This window comes from Delphinapterus leucas, chromosome 2 (genome assembly GCF_059928025.1).
Source record: "Delphinapterus leucas isolate spDelLeu-1000000601 "Yukka" chromosome 2, BTC_Dleu_Yukka2, whole genome shotgun sequence".
Lineage (NCBI taxonomy): Eukaryota > Metazoa > Chordata > Mammalia > Artiodactyla > Monodontidae > Delphinapterus > Delphinapterus leucas.
In genome coordinates, this window is record NC_143130.1 from 98,093,495 (window position 1) to 98,107,380 (window position 13,886).

At 41.4% G+C, this 13,886-nt stretch overlaps 1 protein-coding gene across 4 annotated transcripts in view; it reads right to left on the reverse strand.

Annotated features, from left to right (window-relative positions):
- The window catches only part of EIF2AK4 (eukaryotic translation initiation factor 2 alpha kinase 4), a 114,166-nt gene that overhangs the window by 39,134 nt on the left and 61,146 nt on the right, over nt 1-13,886 (reverse strand). For all 4 annotated transcript variants that reach the window (XR_002646592.3, XM_089907384.1, XM_022587503.3 and 1 more), the window contains 6 exons: nt 12,199-12,282; nt 10,286-10,408; nt 8,325-8,429; nt 6,405-6,462; nt 5,389-5,468; nt 2,271-2,372 (listed from right to left, as the gene is read on the reverse strand). Coding sequence is in view for 3 of the 4 variants with exons in the window: in XM_089907384.1 (XP_089763510.1) it covers nt 2,271-2,372; nt 5,389-5,468; nt 6,405-6,462; nt 8,325-8,429; nt 10,286-10,408; nt 12,199-12,282 (552 nt within the window). In the remaining variant the exon portion in view is untranslated. The remainder of the gene's footprint in view (nt 1-2,270; nt 2,373-5,388; nt 5,469-6,404; nt 6,463-8,324; nt 8,430-10,285; nt 10,409-12,198; nt 12,283-13,886) is intronic.

The following is a 13,886-nucleotide window of genomic DNA, read 5'->3' on the forward strand; positions in this document are numbered from 1 at the left end:
ACACTCCCATTTACCACTGCAACAAAAAGAATAAAATACCTAGGAATAAACCTACATAGGGAGACAAAAGACCTGTATGCAGAAAACTATAAGACACTGTTGAAAGAAATTAAAGATGATACAAACAGATGGAGAGATATACCATGTTCTTGGATTGGAAGAATCAACATTGTGAAAATGACTATATTACCCAAAGCAATCTACAGATTCAATGCAATCCCTATCAAATTACCAATGGCATTTTCTACAGAACTAGAACAAAAAATCTTAAAATTTGTATGGAGACACTAAAGACCCCAAATATCAAAGCAGTCTTGAGGGAAAAAAACAGAGCTGGAGGAATCAGACTACCTGACTTCAGACTATACTACAAAGCTACAGTAATCAAGACAATATGGTACTGGCACAAAAACAGAAACATAGATCAATGGAACAAGACAGAAAGCCCAGAGATAAACCCAGGCACCTATGGTCAACTAATCTATGACAAAGGAGTCAAGGATATGCAATGGAGAAAAGACAGTCTCTTCAATAAGTGGTGCTGGGAAAACTGGACAGCTACATGTAAAAGAATGAAATTAGAACACTCCCTAACACCATACACAAAAATAAACTCAAAATGGATTAGAGACCTAAATGTAAGACTGGACACTATAAAACTCTTAGAGGAAACATAGGAAGAACAGTCTTTGACATAAATCACAGCAAGATCTTTTATGATCCACCTCCTAGAGTAATGGAAATAAAAACAAAAATAAACAAATGGGACCTAATGAAACTTAAAAGCTTTTGCACAGCAAAGGAAACCATAAACAAGATGAAAATACAACCCTCAGAATGGGAGAAAATATTTGCAAATGAATCAATGGACAAAGGATTAATCCCCAAAATATATTAATAGCTCATGCAGCTCAATATTAAAAAAACAAACAATCCAATCCACAAATGGGCAAAAGACCTAAACAGACATTTCTCCAAAGAAGACATACAGATGGCCAGCACATGAAAAGCTGCTCAACATCACTAATTATTAGAAAAATGCAAATCAAAACTACAATGAGGTATCACTTCACACCAGTCAGAATGGGCATCATCAGAAAATCTACAAACAACAAATGCTGGAGAGGGTGTGGAGAAAAGGGAATCTTCTTGCACTGTTGGTGGGAATGTAAATTGATACAGCCACTATGGAGAACCGTATGGAGGTTCCTTAAAAAACTAAAAATAGAATTACCATATGACCCAGCAAGCCCACTCTGGGCATACACCCAGAGAAAACCATAATTCAAAAAGAGACATGCACCCCAACGTTCACTGCAGCACTATTTACAATAGCCAGGTCATGGAAGCAACCTAGATGTCCATCGACAGACGAATGGATAAAGAAGTTGTGGTACATATATACAATGGAATATTGCTCAGCCATAAAAAGGAATAAAATTGAGTCATTTGTTGAGACGTGGATGGATCGAGAGACTGTCATACAGAGTGAGGTAAGTCAGAAAGAGAAAAACAAATACCGTATATTAACGCATGTATGTGGAACCTAGAAAAATGGTACAGATGAACCAGTCTGCAGGGCAGAAGTTGAGACAGAGATGTAGAGAACAAACATATGGACACCAAGGGGGAAAAAAGAGGGGGGATGGGGATGGTGGTGTGCTAAATTGGGTGATTGGTATTGACATGTACACACTGATGTGTATAAAATTGATGACTAATAAGAACCTGCTGTATAAAAAAATACATAAAATGAAATTTAAAAAAAAAAAAAAAATCAGGGCTTCCCTGGTGGCGCAGTGGTTGAGAGTCCGCCTGCCGATGCAGGGGACGCAGGTTCGTGCCCCGGTCTGGGAAGGTCCCACATGCTGCGGAGCGTCTGGGCCCGTGAGCCATGGCCGCTGAGCCTGTGCGTCCGGAGCCTGTGCTCCGCGGCGGGAGAGGCCACAACAGTGAGAGGCCCGCGTACCGCAAAAAAAAAAAAAAAAAAAAAAAAAAAAATCAAGAGTAATCTCAAAATATTTTTCACAAGGATAACCTAGCAATATCTTCAAGTATGATTACAAAAATAAATAAAACTGGGGTAAGTTTCTTATCATGTAAGTGCATAAGCAGAGGTGGATTTCCATTTACTAGAAATATAGAAAATTATAGTAGGACCACTTCTTTCTATAGTATAAGTACCAGAAAAATACCCTGCATCAAATTCTGATGTCCATGCTAAGATTCAGGTTACTGGAAACTGAGGCATTAAAACATCTGATACATACATCTCTGAGTTGGTTGAGAACAAAGATCCTTTCTGAGGCTGTGACCATGGGATGATAGCACATCTCAAAGAAGATAATTCCCAGGCTGAAGAGATCCACTTTCTGAGGAGGAAGAAGAATTTTATTTAGAGCCTAGATATGAAAGCATAATCCACTAGGGAATTATAGGATGAGCACTTAGTTGGGATGTTTGCATAAGTGAAAATAGGCCACACTAGAAAAAATTTGCTTTGTTCTAAAAAAAAATTATAGATGTAAAATATAGATGAGAGACATATTTATATTTAGATGATAAAATATATTTGGCATGACTTCAATGTTTTTCTTAACAATTAATTGTAACTGGTTTAGCTATACACATAGACATAGATAACCACTGGCCACACACTGAGGATAATCGCTACAGAGCAAGGACAACCGAGATCTGTTGAAAGACTTTGCTTTGCATCTTTCTAATCATTGCAAAAGGGAAACACAGGCTGCACTCTGCAGCTGATAGCAAAGGTCAGCTACTGATTGCAAAGCCATACCAACGAGGTCAGAAGCACAGCACAACAGAAATATCGTGATGACTCCTAACAAAATATGGAAGTGTAAGTAAAGAAGGTAAAAGGGCAAGTCAGTGCAGAGTCTCAGGTAGGGAGCTGTTGAGGGGAAGAAGGAGGTCAGAAGGCCCTGTGCCTGTGGCAGCTGAGCACAACCCGGCTCAGCAGGAGACTGCTTGTGGTGAACTGCACACAGGCACAGGAGCCACTTTCAAGGAGAACTTCAATGAATTTGGACTCAAGGATTAGTAGGAGAGCCTCTGCAACCAGTGACCTCCAAAGTCTTAAAAACAAACATTCATTATGTCATTTCCTACACATGTTAGCTGTAGAAAAATGTACATACTGAACGGAACATACCGAAAAGCACCAAGAATACAATAGCAACCACCCATAATCCCACTGCTTAAGGATATTTACAATTGATGGCTAAGATACGCCCTTTTGGTGGTTTTTCTTAAATGTCTACACACACACACACACACACACACACACACACACTATAAAACTAGAACCACACTGTCGTTTGTAACTTTTATTCCCTTACTTTAGCAAGAATATTTTTATACTATAATGTCATTTTTCTAAAACCGGCCTCTAATATTTTAATGACATATTCAATTACATGGATGTCCCATAATTTATTTAACCAGTTTCCTATTTTTTAAATTTATTTTATTTTATTTTTTTGCTGTACGCGGGCCTCTCACTGTTGTGGCCTCTCCCATTGCGGAGCACAGGCTCCGGACGCGCAGGCTCAGCAGCCATGGCTCACGGGCCCAGCCGCTCCGCGGCATGTTGGATCTTCCCGGACCAGGGAGCGAACCCGTGTTCCCTGCATCAGCAGGCGGACTCTCAACCACTGCACCACCAGGGAAGCCCAATTCCCTTTTTTTTAAATGCTTGTTATTTTTCATTGTTATAAACAACGCTGTGACAAACCCCTTTTACACCAATCTTTTTGAATGTCCCTGGTTGTTTCCTTAGGATACGTTTCAAAAGGTGGGTGTGCTGGGCCAAAGGGTAAGGTCCTTTTAAGGATTTCATTATACTCTTACAAACCAAATGCAGAAAGATGACACTGAAGGTGCCTCCCCCTCCCTCAGGGTGGGCGTGTCCATCTCCACACACCCTCACCGAGTATTTGGAGGTCTGCTTCAACTCTGTCACTACCCAGTGCTCCCTGTCTGAACCAAAACCCAGGCTTCAGTTGCCACTGCTAGCTTGAAAATACGCTTTAATGTGAATTGCGTGCCTCATGTATTTTAAAAATTTAGCTCTATGGTCTTGCCCGAAGTGATCTCATCCAGTCTCATGGCTTTAAATCCCATCTGTGTGCTAGTGGCTCTCAAGTTTATACCTCTGGCTCTGATCTTTCTTCTGAACTCAAGTCTTGTGTCCCTAACAGTCGACTGGAGCTCTCTAATTGGATTTCTCATCAGGCATTTCAAATTAAACATGCCCTAGACGGAGTATTCCTGCCATCTTCTCCTCCATCTCCCAGGTCTTTCCTCATGGTTCCTCAGCTCAGTCAACTACCCTTCCCCCAGCCACTCGAGGCAGAAACCTGAGCACTGTCCTGTTTTCCTTTCTTTTCCTCACCCAACACCCACTCCATTAGGAAAACCTGTCAATTCCCCTCCAACATGTATTTCATATCTGCACGTTTCTCCCCGTCTCTACTGCCACCACTCTGGTCCCAGCTCAGCTGTCCCACCTGGACTCCTGCCAAGCCTCCGGCAGCAGCTAGAGTGAACTCTCTCGCTCAAGATCGTTCAGGCGCCGGCTGTGCACATCCCTTATCATGGCTAAGCTGGCCCTGCATCATCTGACCCTGGCCTTTCCTTCAGCTTTGCTTCATGCCACTCGCCCTCATAGCTCTCACCACGCTGCAGCCACACTGACCTTCTCTCTGACTGTCCTAAGTGAGCCACGCTAGCTCTCACCCACAGTCTTCTCTCTGTGCATGCTATTTCCTCTGCTTACCCCTCTTCTCTCCCAGCCAAGCTCCAGCCCCCAACTTTGCATGGCTTCTCCCCGCTTTCCTCCTTTATCCTGAAACCCATCCTCTTGGGGAGGCTTTCTCTAGTCAGTCGACCTAAAGATGATGTCTTTTACTGTTCTCTGGTCACTGGACTCCATTTCCTTTCTTCTTAGTTCCTACAGAGTTTGTGATTTAAAAATTTTTTATTTGTTTACTGTCTGTTTCATCCACTATCATCCACCAATGGACAAGTTCCCAGAGGGCTGGAATAAGATGTCTTATTCCTTGATTGCCTTGTTCCCTGTGTTCCCGGGGCCTGGCCCGGGACCAGTGAGTTCAAATCTTCTTTAGATGGATGGAGGGACTGTAAGCTCCTTGGCAACAACAGTGCCAGCTTCAGTCACTGTCCTTGGGCATCACGTGTCCTATTTGGAGCAGTCGCTCAATAGACATGTGGATATATATTGAGTGAATGAATGTTCCTGACGATTTCAGCTAGTAACTAAACCCCAAATGCTGTAATCTTGATATTCTTACTATTATCTCTCTCTTGAGATCTTTCCTTTCCCCCAAAAACCTTCCTCTTTACCTGGTTGTATGCAGATTTGGTGCTGCCTTGGACCTCTGGGCTTACATATAAAGCAGTGCCAACCATCCCAGTCAAATGACCTGCATGGAAGAAGGCAGAGGGAAGGATTTCCAATAACAGGACTTAGAGATAAGGCCAATTTTTAACAAAACAAAACAAAACAAGTTTCTTAAGAGACATGGTCTGTTAATTGTTTACACTATTCACAGGAAGAAGCAGCATGCATTTCACCAAGCTATTAACCCTAAATCGTGGATGGCCACACACTTTGTTCCACACAGGATGGCTGTGCTGTGGTAAAGGGGCAGTGCCAGGCAGGAAGACCCCAGATGGCCCAGGTCATGAGGCAACCTCCTATTACCACCTGGGGTCAAAGTATAACTGCCTACCCAGAGGAGTAAATTATTCTAATTGAAGGTCTAATTTCTTAGACTTCTGAAGAACAATCTATATAGTGAAAAGGGAAAAAAATTAAAGCATTTTCATAATTTTGTTAATTTAATGAATAATTATAATTTGCTTTAGAATAGAATCTTTACAAATGAAAAAAAGGTTTCACTTTGAGAAATTTTATTCTGTACTGCATATTTAAAATTTTCCTGGACTTCCCTGGCGGTCCAGTGGTTAAGACTCTGCACTTCCACTGCAGGGGGCACGGGTTTCAACCCCGGTGGGGAACTAAGATCCCCACATGCTGCACGGTGCGCTCCCCACCAAAAAAATAATAATAAAATGTTCCTAAGAGGGTAGATCTTATGCTAAGTGTTCTTATCACAAAATTAATAATAATAGTAATAATAAATAAGAGGGCAGGAAGAAACTTGGAGGTGATGGATATGTTTATGGCATAGATTGTGGTGATGCTTTCTGAGGTGTGTATGTACCTCTAAACTCCTCAGGTTGTATACATTACATATGTAAAGTTTTTGTACGTTAAAATAGATAAAAGAGAAAAAAAGAAATTTTGTGGATTGCTTGTTAACACACAAATTAAATATACAGTCTTCTGGATTTACCTGAAGGGTCTGATTTAATCAAGTGATCTCCTGATGTATCATCTTGTTTGCCGTCCGCCTAAAAATTCAAGTAAGCCAAATAACAAATTAAAATGTTATATTATTTCACAGGAATGGATTATCATTTCTAAATGAAGACTGACTGAAAAATATTACACAGAAACCAGAATAACTATAATAATGCTTTTTTGAGCTTTAAATTTTTTTTAGTTTAGTTAGCCTACTAATGCAGGTCTCACTGGAAACCCCAGTGAGATCAAGGAGAAGGGCAATTCACTGTAGAACTCCTTCGTGGCAGAACCCCCTGAAAACTTACCTAAACTAATTTATTTTCATATTTCAAATGCCAAAACAGAATCTATTTACTGGGAAGAGTAAAGGTATATTAATAACAACAAACTCACTTTCTAACTCTTCTAATTTTTCCACTGGGTCAATTTTTACTCTTCTTTCCTAGAGGCTGGTCACCAAATCTGTTCCACTGTCACTGCTAATACCTCTTAGGTAGCCTCCCTTCTTCCACTACATCTGTGACAGCATTCCCCTAAATCACTATTTTTCTGACATCTCTCCACAGATTCCTATCACGAGCACTGCCATCAATAACAAGAGCTCTAATACTCGTAGAGCCAGGCAATGTTCCAGGGCTTTACCTATATTCTTATTTTATGCTGGTGACAACTTTGAAGCTGGTACTTGTATTAGGCACATTTTATGGAAAGAATACTAAGAGGTTAAGTAACTTGCCCAAGGATTCTAGCCCAGGGAAGTGGGCCTCCAGAGCCTGTGCTCTTATCTACCTCCCTACTATTACAGCCTACAGATATCAAGTTACATTTGTTAGTTTGGGGATCAAATCCCCATAGAGCCCTTCCTTGGTCTTAGCACTCTTCAAATTCCCCAGTGTTCTGGTCAGGACCATGTCCTTACTGTCCCCCTTCCATTTCCTCCCTCTCTGCTCCTTCTAACCTCACCTTCTACTTTAAACCCTAAGGTTTTTCTCACCATTAATCCAAATCCTAGTTTCTTTTTTTGACCACCCTTATAATTAACTGCATTTACCACAGATTTTGGTGCCTAATCTCTGGCTTATGATGTTAAGTAAAACTCTTCCCCCAGCACTCAAGGCCTGACACCTCCAAGAATCCCCAACCTTCAAGCATCTTCTCTCACTGCTCCCCTACACCTCATAGTTTCAACCAACCAGACAACATGCTGGCCTTCAACAATCATGTCTGCTTACCCCAGGGCCTTTGCTTATGCTGTTCTTTCTCTCGGGAAGCCCCTACCCTGGTGTCACCATGCCCTGCCCTCAATCTCAGCCTACTGGACTCCCACCCATCCTTTAAGACTCATCTGAAATGCTGTTTTCTTTATACAGCCCTCCTTGATCCTCGTAACCATATGCAAAATTTCTCCTGTTTTTAAGTCTTATATGACTATTTCTCTCACTTCACATTATTTTAGCTTTGTATGTTTAACAACAACTACTCTACAGTGTTGTGAAGAAGAGCATTAATACCTTCTGATTTATGTTGTCTAGAACTCATTCTTCTGATGTTTTACCGTTTTTGAGCCTTATTTCCTTAAGCTAACTAAAAGCCCATCGGGTGTAAAGCATCTAGCCCAGTGCCTGGCATGGTAGACCAAAACGTTTCATAAAGTATTTCACGCCTTTGACCTAAATATCACCCACAAACTAGTAATTTTATGTCTCTCAAGTGGAACGCACTCACTAAAACGTATTCACAATTTCAAAGCCTGCAGGATCGTTTGCAGCTGCCCCTTCAGACTTGTATACTTTCCTGGGGATTACACAGCAGAGTTCAGGGAACTCATAGTCATGAGAATGTTAGAAGACAGGATAATTAAGGCACATGGGTCCATTTTCAGGCACACTTGAATCAAAAAAATACTCACAGCAAAGGCTAGATGGTCTGTCGCTAAACCAAAATCACCTATTTTTACATGGTCATCAGAATCCAAAAAAATGTTGACAGGCTTCAAATCTCGGTGAATCATTCCCTGATGGAAAAGGGCAAAGAAACCAACAATTTTTTCCCAAACGTAACTTATATCATACCTGTTTCCTCATTTGAAAGGCCAACCTAGTGATGAAAATTGGATGAGGTCTTCTCCTGCAGACCATGCTAGTCCAGGCTGTCTGACCTCCGCAATGTCTCCCAAACGTCCTGCCAATGACCTTGCCACCCTCTCCCAATCTACCTGCTGGTGGTGCTTATCAGGTCCAATCCAAACGGTTCCCTTTGGCATCCAAGACCCCTGTCTATCAGGTTCACAATGATCTTTCTCTCTACTGCATCACAAAACCCTTGCTCTGGTCAGGGAGATACACACCATTTTCTACTCATTTCTTCAGGCTACCTGCCCTGCCCAGGCTTTTCTCCACTCATTGGAATTGTACCAATATTTACAAGTGCCAACTCATTCATGAAGACTTCCACAGTAATTCTAGTAATTCAACTTTGCATTCCCAGCATACCAGGTAAGTGCTCAATGATTACTTGTTGCGTGAACACTACTTTCTCCCCTTCCTAACAGCATCCTCATCATGCTTACTGTTTCCAGTACTATAATACAGGAAATAAATGTAATAAAAGCACTTGATGGTGTGATCTCTCTTACTGTTACATGAAGGTAAATTTCGGCTCCCTCAAAAAAACAGGAAGTCCCTCTCAAGTATGGGGTTTGTCATACACTTGTGCCTTTCTCTATTTCTAGGTTTGGCAGTGTTAGACACCCAACAAATGGTTGGCAGGTACTGAGCAGATCAGATGGCAAGGAAGACAGCGCGTGGAGCACGGTTCTAGGACCCCAGGACGCTAGCACAGTAACAGAGTTCTAATGACCTTCATTAGAGCTCATTTTTATGTCCAACCTTGCAAATTCCACTTCCACCAAATCATTTATAAACTAGACATCTGTAAATTATAGTCCTGGCTTTTTACTAAATATGGTACAGTATAAATAATTTAAGGTTAAAGAAAATTGAGGCAAAGGAAAAAACGTATTTACACTAACACATTAGACAATCCCATTTTTAAAATGTAAGCAGTGTTTCATCTTGAAGCTAGGTCCATTAGCATTTACATCGTGATGACAATTTCTAGCTTTACAGTGACTTTTATACATGCGGCAAACTATGTTAGTCTCATCTCTACCCTTGCTAGACGACTTTCTAATTTTCCCATGTTCCTAGGAAAGGTAGCACTGAGTCAGAATCACATATCTTGGCAGGTGTTAATCACACCCTCACTTTATTTAAACCACTCAAGGAATCATCCTCATGTTCCATACATGTTCAATTATTTCCACCTAACCCGGAGGCTGGCAAACTTTTTCTGTAAAGGGCCAGGCAGTGAATCTTTTAGGCTTTATGGGCCACACAGTCTCTGCCACAACTACTCAACTCCCCAGTGCAGCACAAGAACAGCCACAGGCAACACATAAACTGGTATGGCCCTGTTCCAGTACAATGTGATTTACGGACACATTTGAATTTCATAGAATTTTCAGGTATCATGAAATGTTACCCTTCTTTCAATTTTTTACAACCATTTAAAAATGTAAGGGCCAGTCTTAGCTCACAGGCTGAACAGAAGCAGGTAGGGAGTTAGATTTGACCCATGGGCTATAGTTTGCTGACCCCTCTTCTATCCTTCAATGCTTTCTTTGAACTTTGATGCTTTATACTATTTTCTCGTCTTTTGATATGTTCTATTTCCTATAAAAATAGATTATTTCAACATACCCATAATTTTCCCTCTATTTTAGGTTTTCTCAAATCTCACAATATTTGATTTTGTTATAAATTTTATGTAAACGTAAGTTTTTGAGATATAAAATATTGCAAAGCTTACTTTTTCATGGATATAAGCCAATCCATCCAGAATCTCTCGGAAAAGCCTCCAGAGCCTGACGGTGTCTCGATATAGTCCCTGGTCAATTGTGTCACGTAAAGTGCTCTTTTCACAGTACTCCATCTATGGACAAGAACAAACCAGGCAGGATTTGATGATACAGAGTTTCAATTAAGGAGGACAATGGCAATTAATGTAATCCCCCATTTTAAAATGTGTACCATGGATTTTAAATACTTATGGAAAAGGCTTATTTTTTTTAATTAAAAAAAGAAACCAACAGTATTAAAAAAAATTGGGACGAAATATGCATAATCTTAGCACTCCAACAAAATCATTTTTATTTTTTATATTATTGTTCATTAAAAAAATAAGACTTTAAAATCCTTGTCACATATAATATGAAAACACTTAGAATTAAGTAAAAGTGTATTTTTTGTTTTACAAGATTGTTTCCAAACCCAAATTTCCAAGAAGGGCTAATTAATAATCCAATGATGTCATTAGCCTTTCTCATTTGCATGTTAAATTAATGACAATGACCTTCAAGTCTAGAGCAAAACATTGTAAATATCAAAACATTTAAGAAAGGGCTCTATCAAACATTTAAGAAAGGGCTCTATCTCATCCTTCTTAAGTGTATTAATCTATCAGAAAACAATGCAATATCATTTAAACCTTAGAGCAACATGCAGCATTTGATTTATGAAACTAGCCTATATTTCAAACCAGTGCCACAGTTGAGATTTCTCATGAAGAAGGACTTTCTTGTTTTCAAAGAGAGGAACATGTCATTTCAAATGAGAGGAATATCCTCTCATGCTCGGAATAACATCTACAAACTTTGACTCATCCTCCAGGCCTCCCACACCAAGATCCTACCACACCTCACGTACCTCTGCTAGGTATTTCTGTCTCGCTGTAACTGTTTACAGCATAATGGCAGGTAGTAGACACTCAACAGTTAGCAGTTTGGGGGACGAATGCTTTATCATGTGTGTAAGTGGTTTATGTTTAGGGAAAACCTAAAACCCGCTGTAACCCCAGGAGAGCAACCACCTAACTAGACTCTTTTGAAACGTTACACTTGTCTGAGGGCTCCTTCTTGGGCATAGTACTGTATCTCGCATTTAAAGATCTGCCTCCTTGCAGATGTGACTGAAAACACTAATAATGACTCACGGTCCTGTTCACTTGGGCCAGAGGCAAGTTTTCCGCTTTGGTTTGTGGCTGTCCCTCTGCTGGCTGAGCTCACCACTGTCCAGAATGCGCCCCTCGGAAGTGTGAGCAGGACAAAGCCTATAAGCTTCCCTTTAGCAATGCCCCACTGGAACTGGTTCTCCTGTCCCTCAGGGGTTCCAGGACAAGCCACTTTCCTAAAACCAGGTGGGTGTTTCTTCTGTACACACGAGGATGTATGTGCCTCGTACCTTGCTTGTCCAGATTTAACTTGTTAGACAAAGTAGAGTTTCTGTACATGCACAGTCTAGCGCTTATGGAACTCAGGTGGATTCTAATTACTTCACACATGTTATTTTGTTTATTCTTCACAAGCCATTGAGGTAACTGCTACTGTTTAATTTATAGGTGGAGAACCTGGGACACAGAATGCTGAAGAACCGTGCCTGAGCTCACAAAGCTGTGACCGGTGGATCCAGGATGTAAACTTACACAGCCTAAGTTAAGTCCAGAGCTGGAACCACTGCCCTGTGCCATCTCCTGCTACGGTACAGGAGAGCATGGGTTCAAGGCAGGGGGAAAGGGCCTCCATGCTATAATCCTCTCTGGCCAATTAATCTTTGGCAGTGCGATGAGCCCTCTTTGCTCGCTCTCTTGCTCTCATCTCCCAAAACCTACCCACCAGCATACTACTGGGAGTTGCCGTGTCACTGAGCTGCATGCCAGGGCCTCACCTGGATGTAGAGGTAGTGCACAGCCTCAGTGGTTGCCGGTGGCTCACTTTCATGGCAACTGTTCTTTCCATTGCAATCTTCATCCTAACCCAAGAGGAACACACGAGAGCTCAAAATGAGGCTGAAGTGAAACAAGATCACCACCACCAAGTCTTTTGTTCCTGCCCCTACCACATAGATAGCTATCCTGCTGCCTTAGAGGGAAGGTGAGTGAGCAGAACAACAACTACTGTCCTTTAGATGCTTAGATGTCCTTTAGATCCTTTAGATGCTTACAACTACTGTCCTTTAAAAGGCCATTTTGCCAATACCAGAATCTAATGCACAGTTTACAGGTCTGTTACTGTACAGAACAATCATGGGGACAATAGGAAACAGGTGGGTATTAAAGGTAATCCACAGAAAGGCTCTAAGTCAATTCCTTCTCACCACTTGCTATCTTTCTATGGATAAGAAGGGTAGAATGTACACGGGCTAATATTTTAAGACTTCAGTTTTATTGGAATGCCTACCTTTGATGGTAGGCTTACTTTGGAAACAGAAGATGAGAAATCCATCTTTAGCTAAAACAATTTAAATGTGATCACATTACCAGACGGCACACTGCCCTCGGCTACAGCACTGAAGAACCACCACCCAGCTGACGCTTAGGGTGACCGATCCTCTACACTGCTTTTCCACATGGTTAGTCTGCCAGTCCCCTACAGCTGTTCTTCTAACTCATGTCCCTTAAAAGAGAATCCTTTTTTCTTCTAATAGACATATTTAAATACTCCCTCCTACCCCCAAGTATGGGAAAGCATTAGGTAGCATTTGACTGTTTCTGATTTGCATTTTTTGTGTGGAAACATTTTTTTCAACATTTTATCTTTATTGAAGGAAAAAAACTGCTGTGGAAACAATCAAATTCTACTTTTTTTTTTTTTTGGCCACACTGCGTAGCTTGTGGGATCTTAGTTCCCCGATCAGGGATTGAACCCGGGCCGTCCGTAGTGAAACCTCGGAGTCCTAACCACTGGACAGCCAGGGAATTCCCTCAATTCTACTCTTGAATCATTTATTTATTCTGGGGGTTATCTGTAGAAGATTGTTAATCTCTTAGAGGCTTCTACCCATCAATTAGAATGCCCATGGGATATCTCCCTTAATTGAGAAAAACCAGAATTGTAAATTTGGTGCCCCCATAATGATTATATGCATAACTAATGCTAAAACCAAAGCAGTTAGACTACTTGTGCTATTATTCCTTAAACTTCCTCAGGGATTTTAATAGAAAAGGGAAGTACTTTTAAAAAATGCTGGGACTTCCCTGGCAATCCAATGGTTAAGACTCCGTGTTTCCACTGCAGGGGGCACAGATTCGATCCCTGGTTGGGGAACTAAGATCCTGCATACTGCTCGGCGCAGCCAAAAAAAAAAGTGCTGGCTAAAGCATTCAAACCTCATTCAAACCAATTTAACTGCTTATCTAAGACAGTCTATGTGTAGACTTTTTTTTTTTTTTTTTTTTTTTGCGGTACGCGGGCCTCTCACTGTTGTGGCCTCTCCCGCTGCGGAGCACAGGCTCCGGACGCGCCAGGCCCAGTGGCCACGGCTCATGGGCCCAGCCGCTCCGCGGCACGTGGGATCCTCCCGGACCGGGGCACGAACCCGCGTCCTCCGCATCTGCAGGCGGACTCTCAACCACT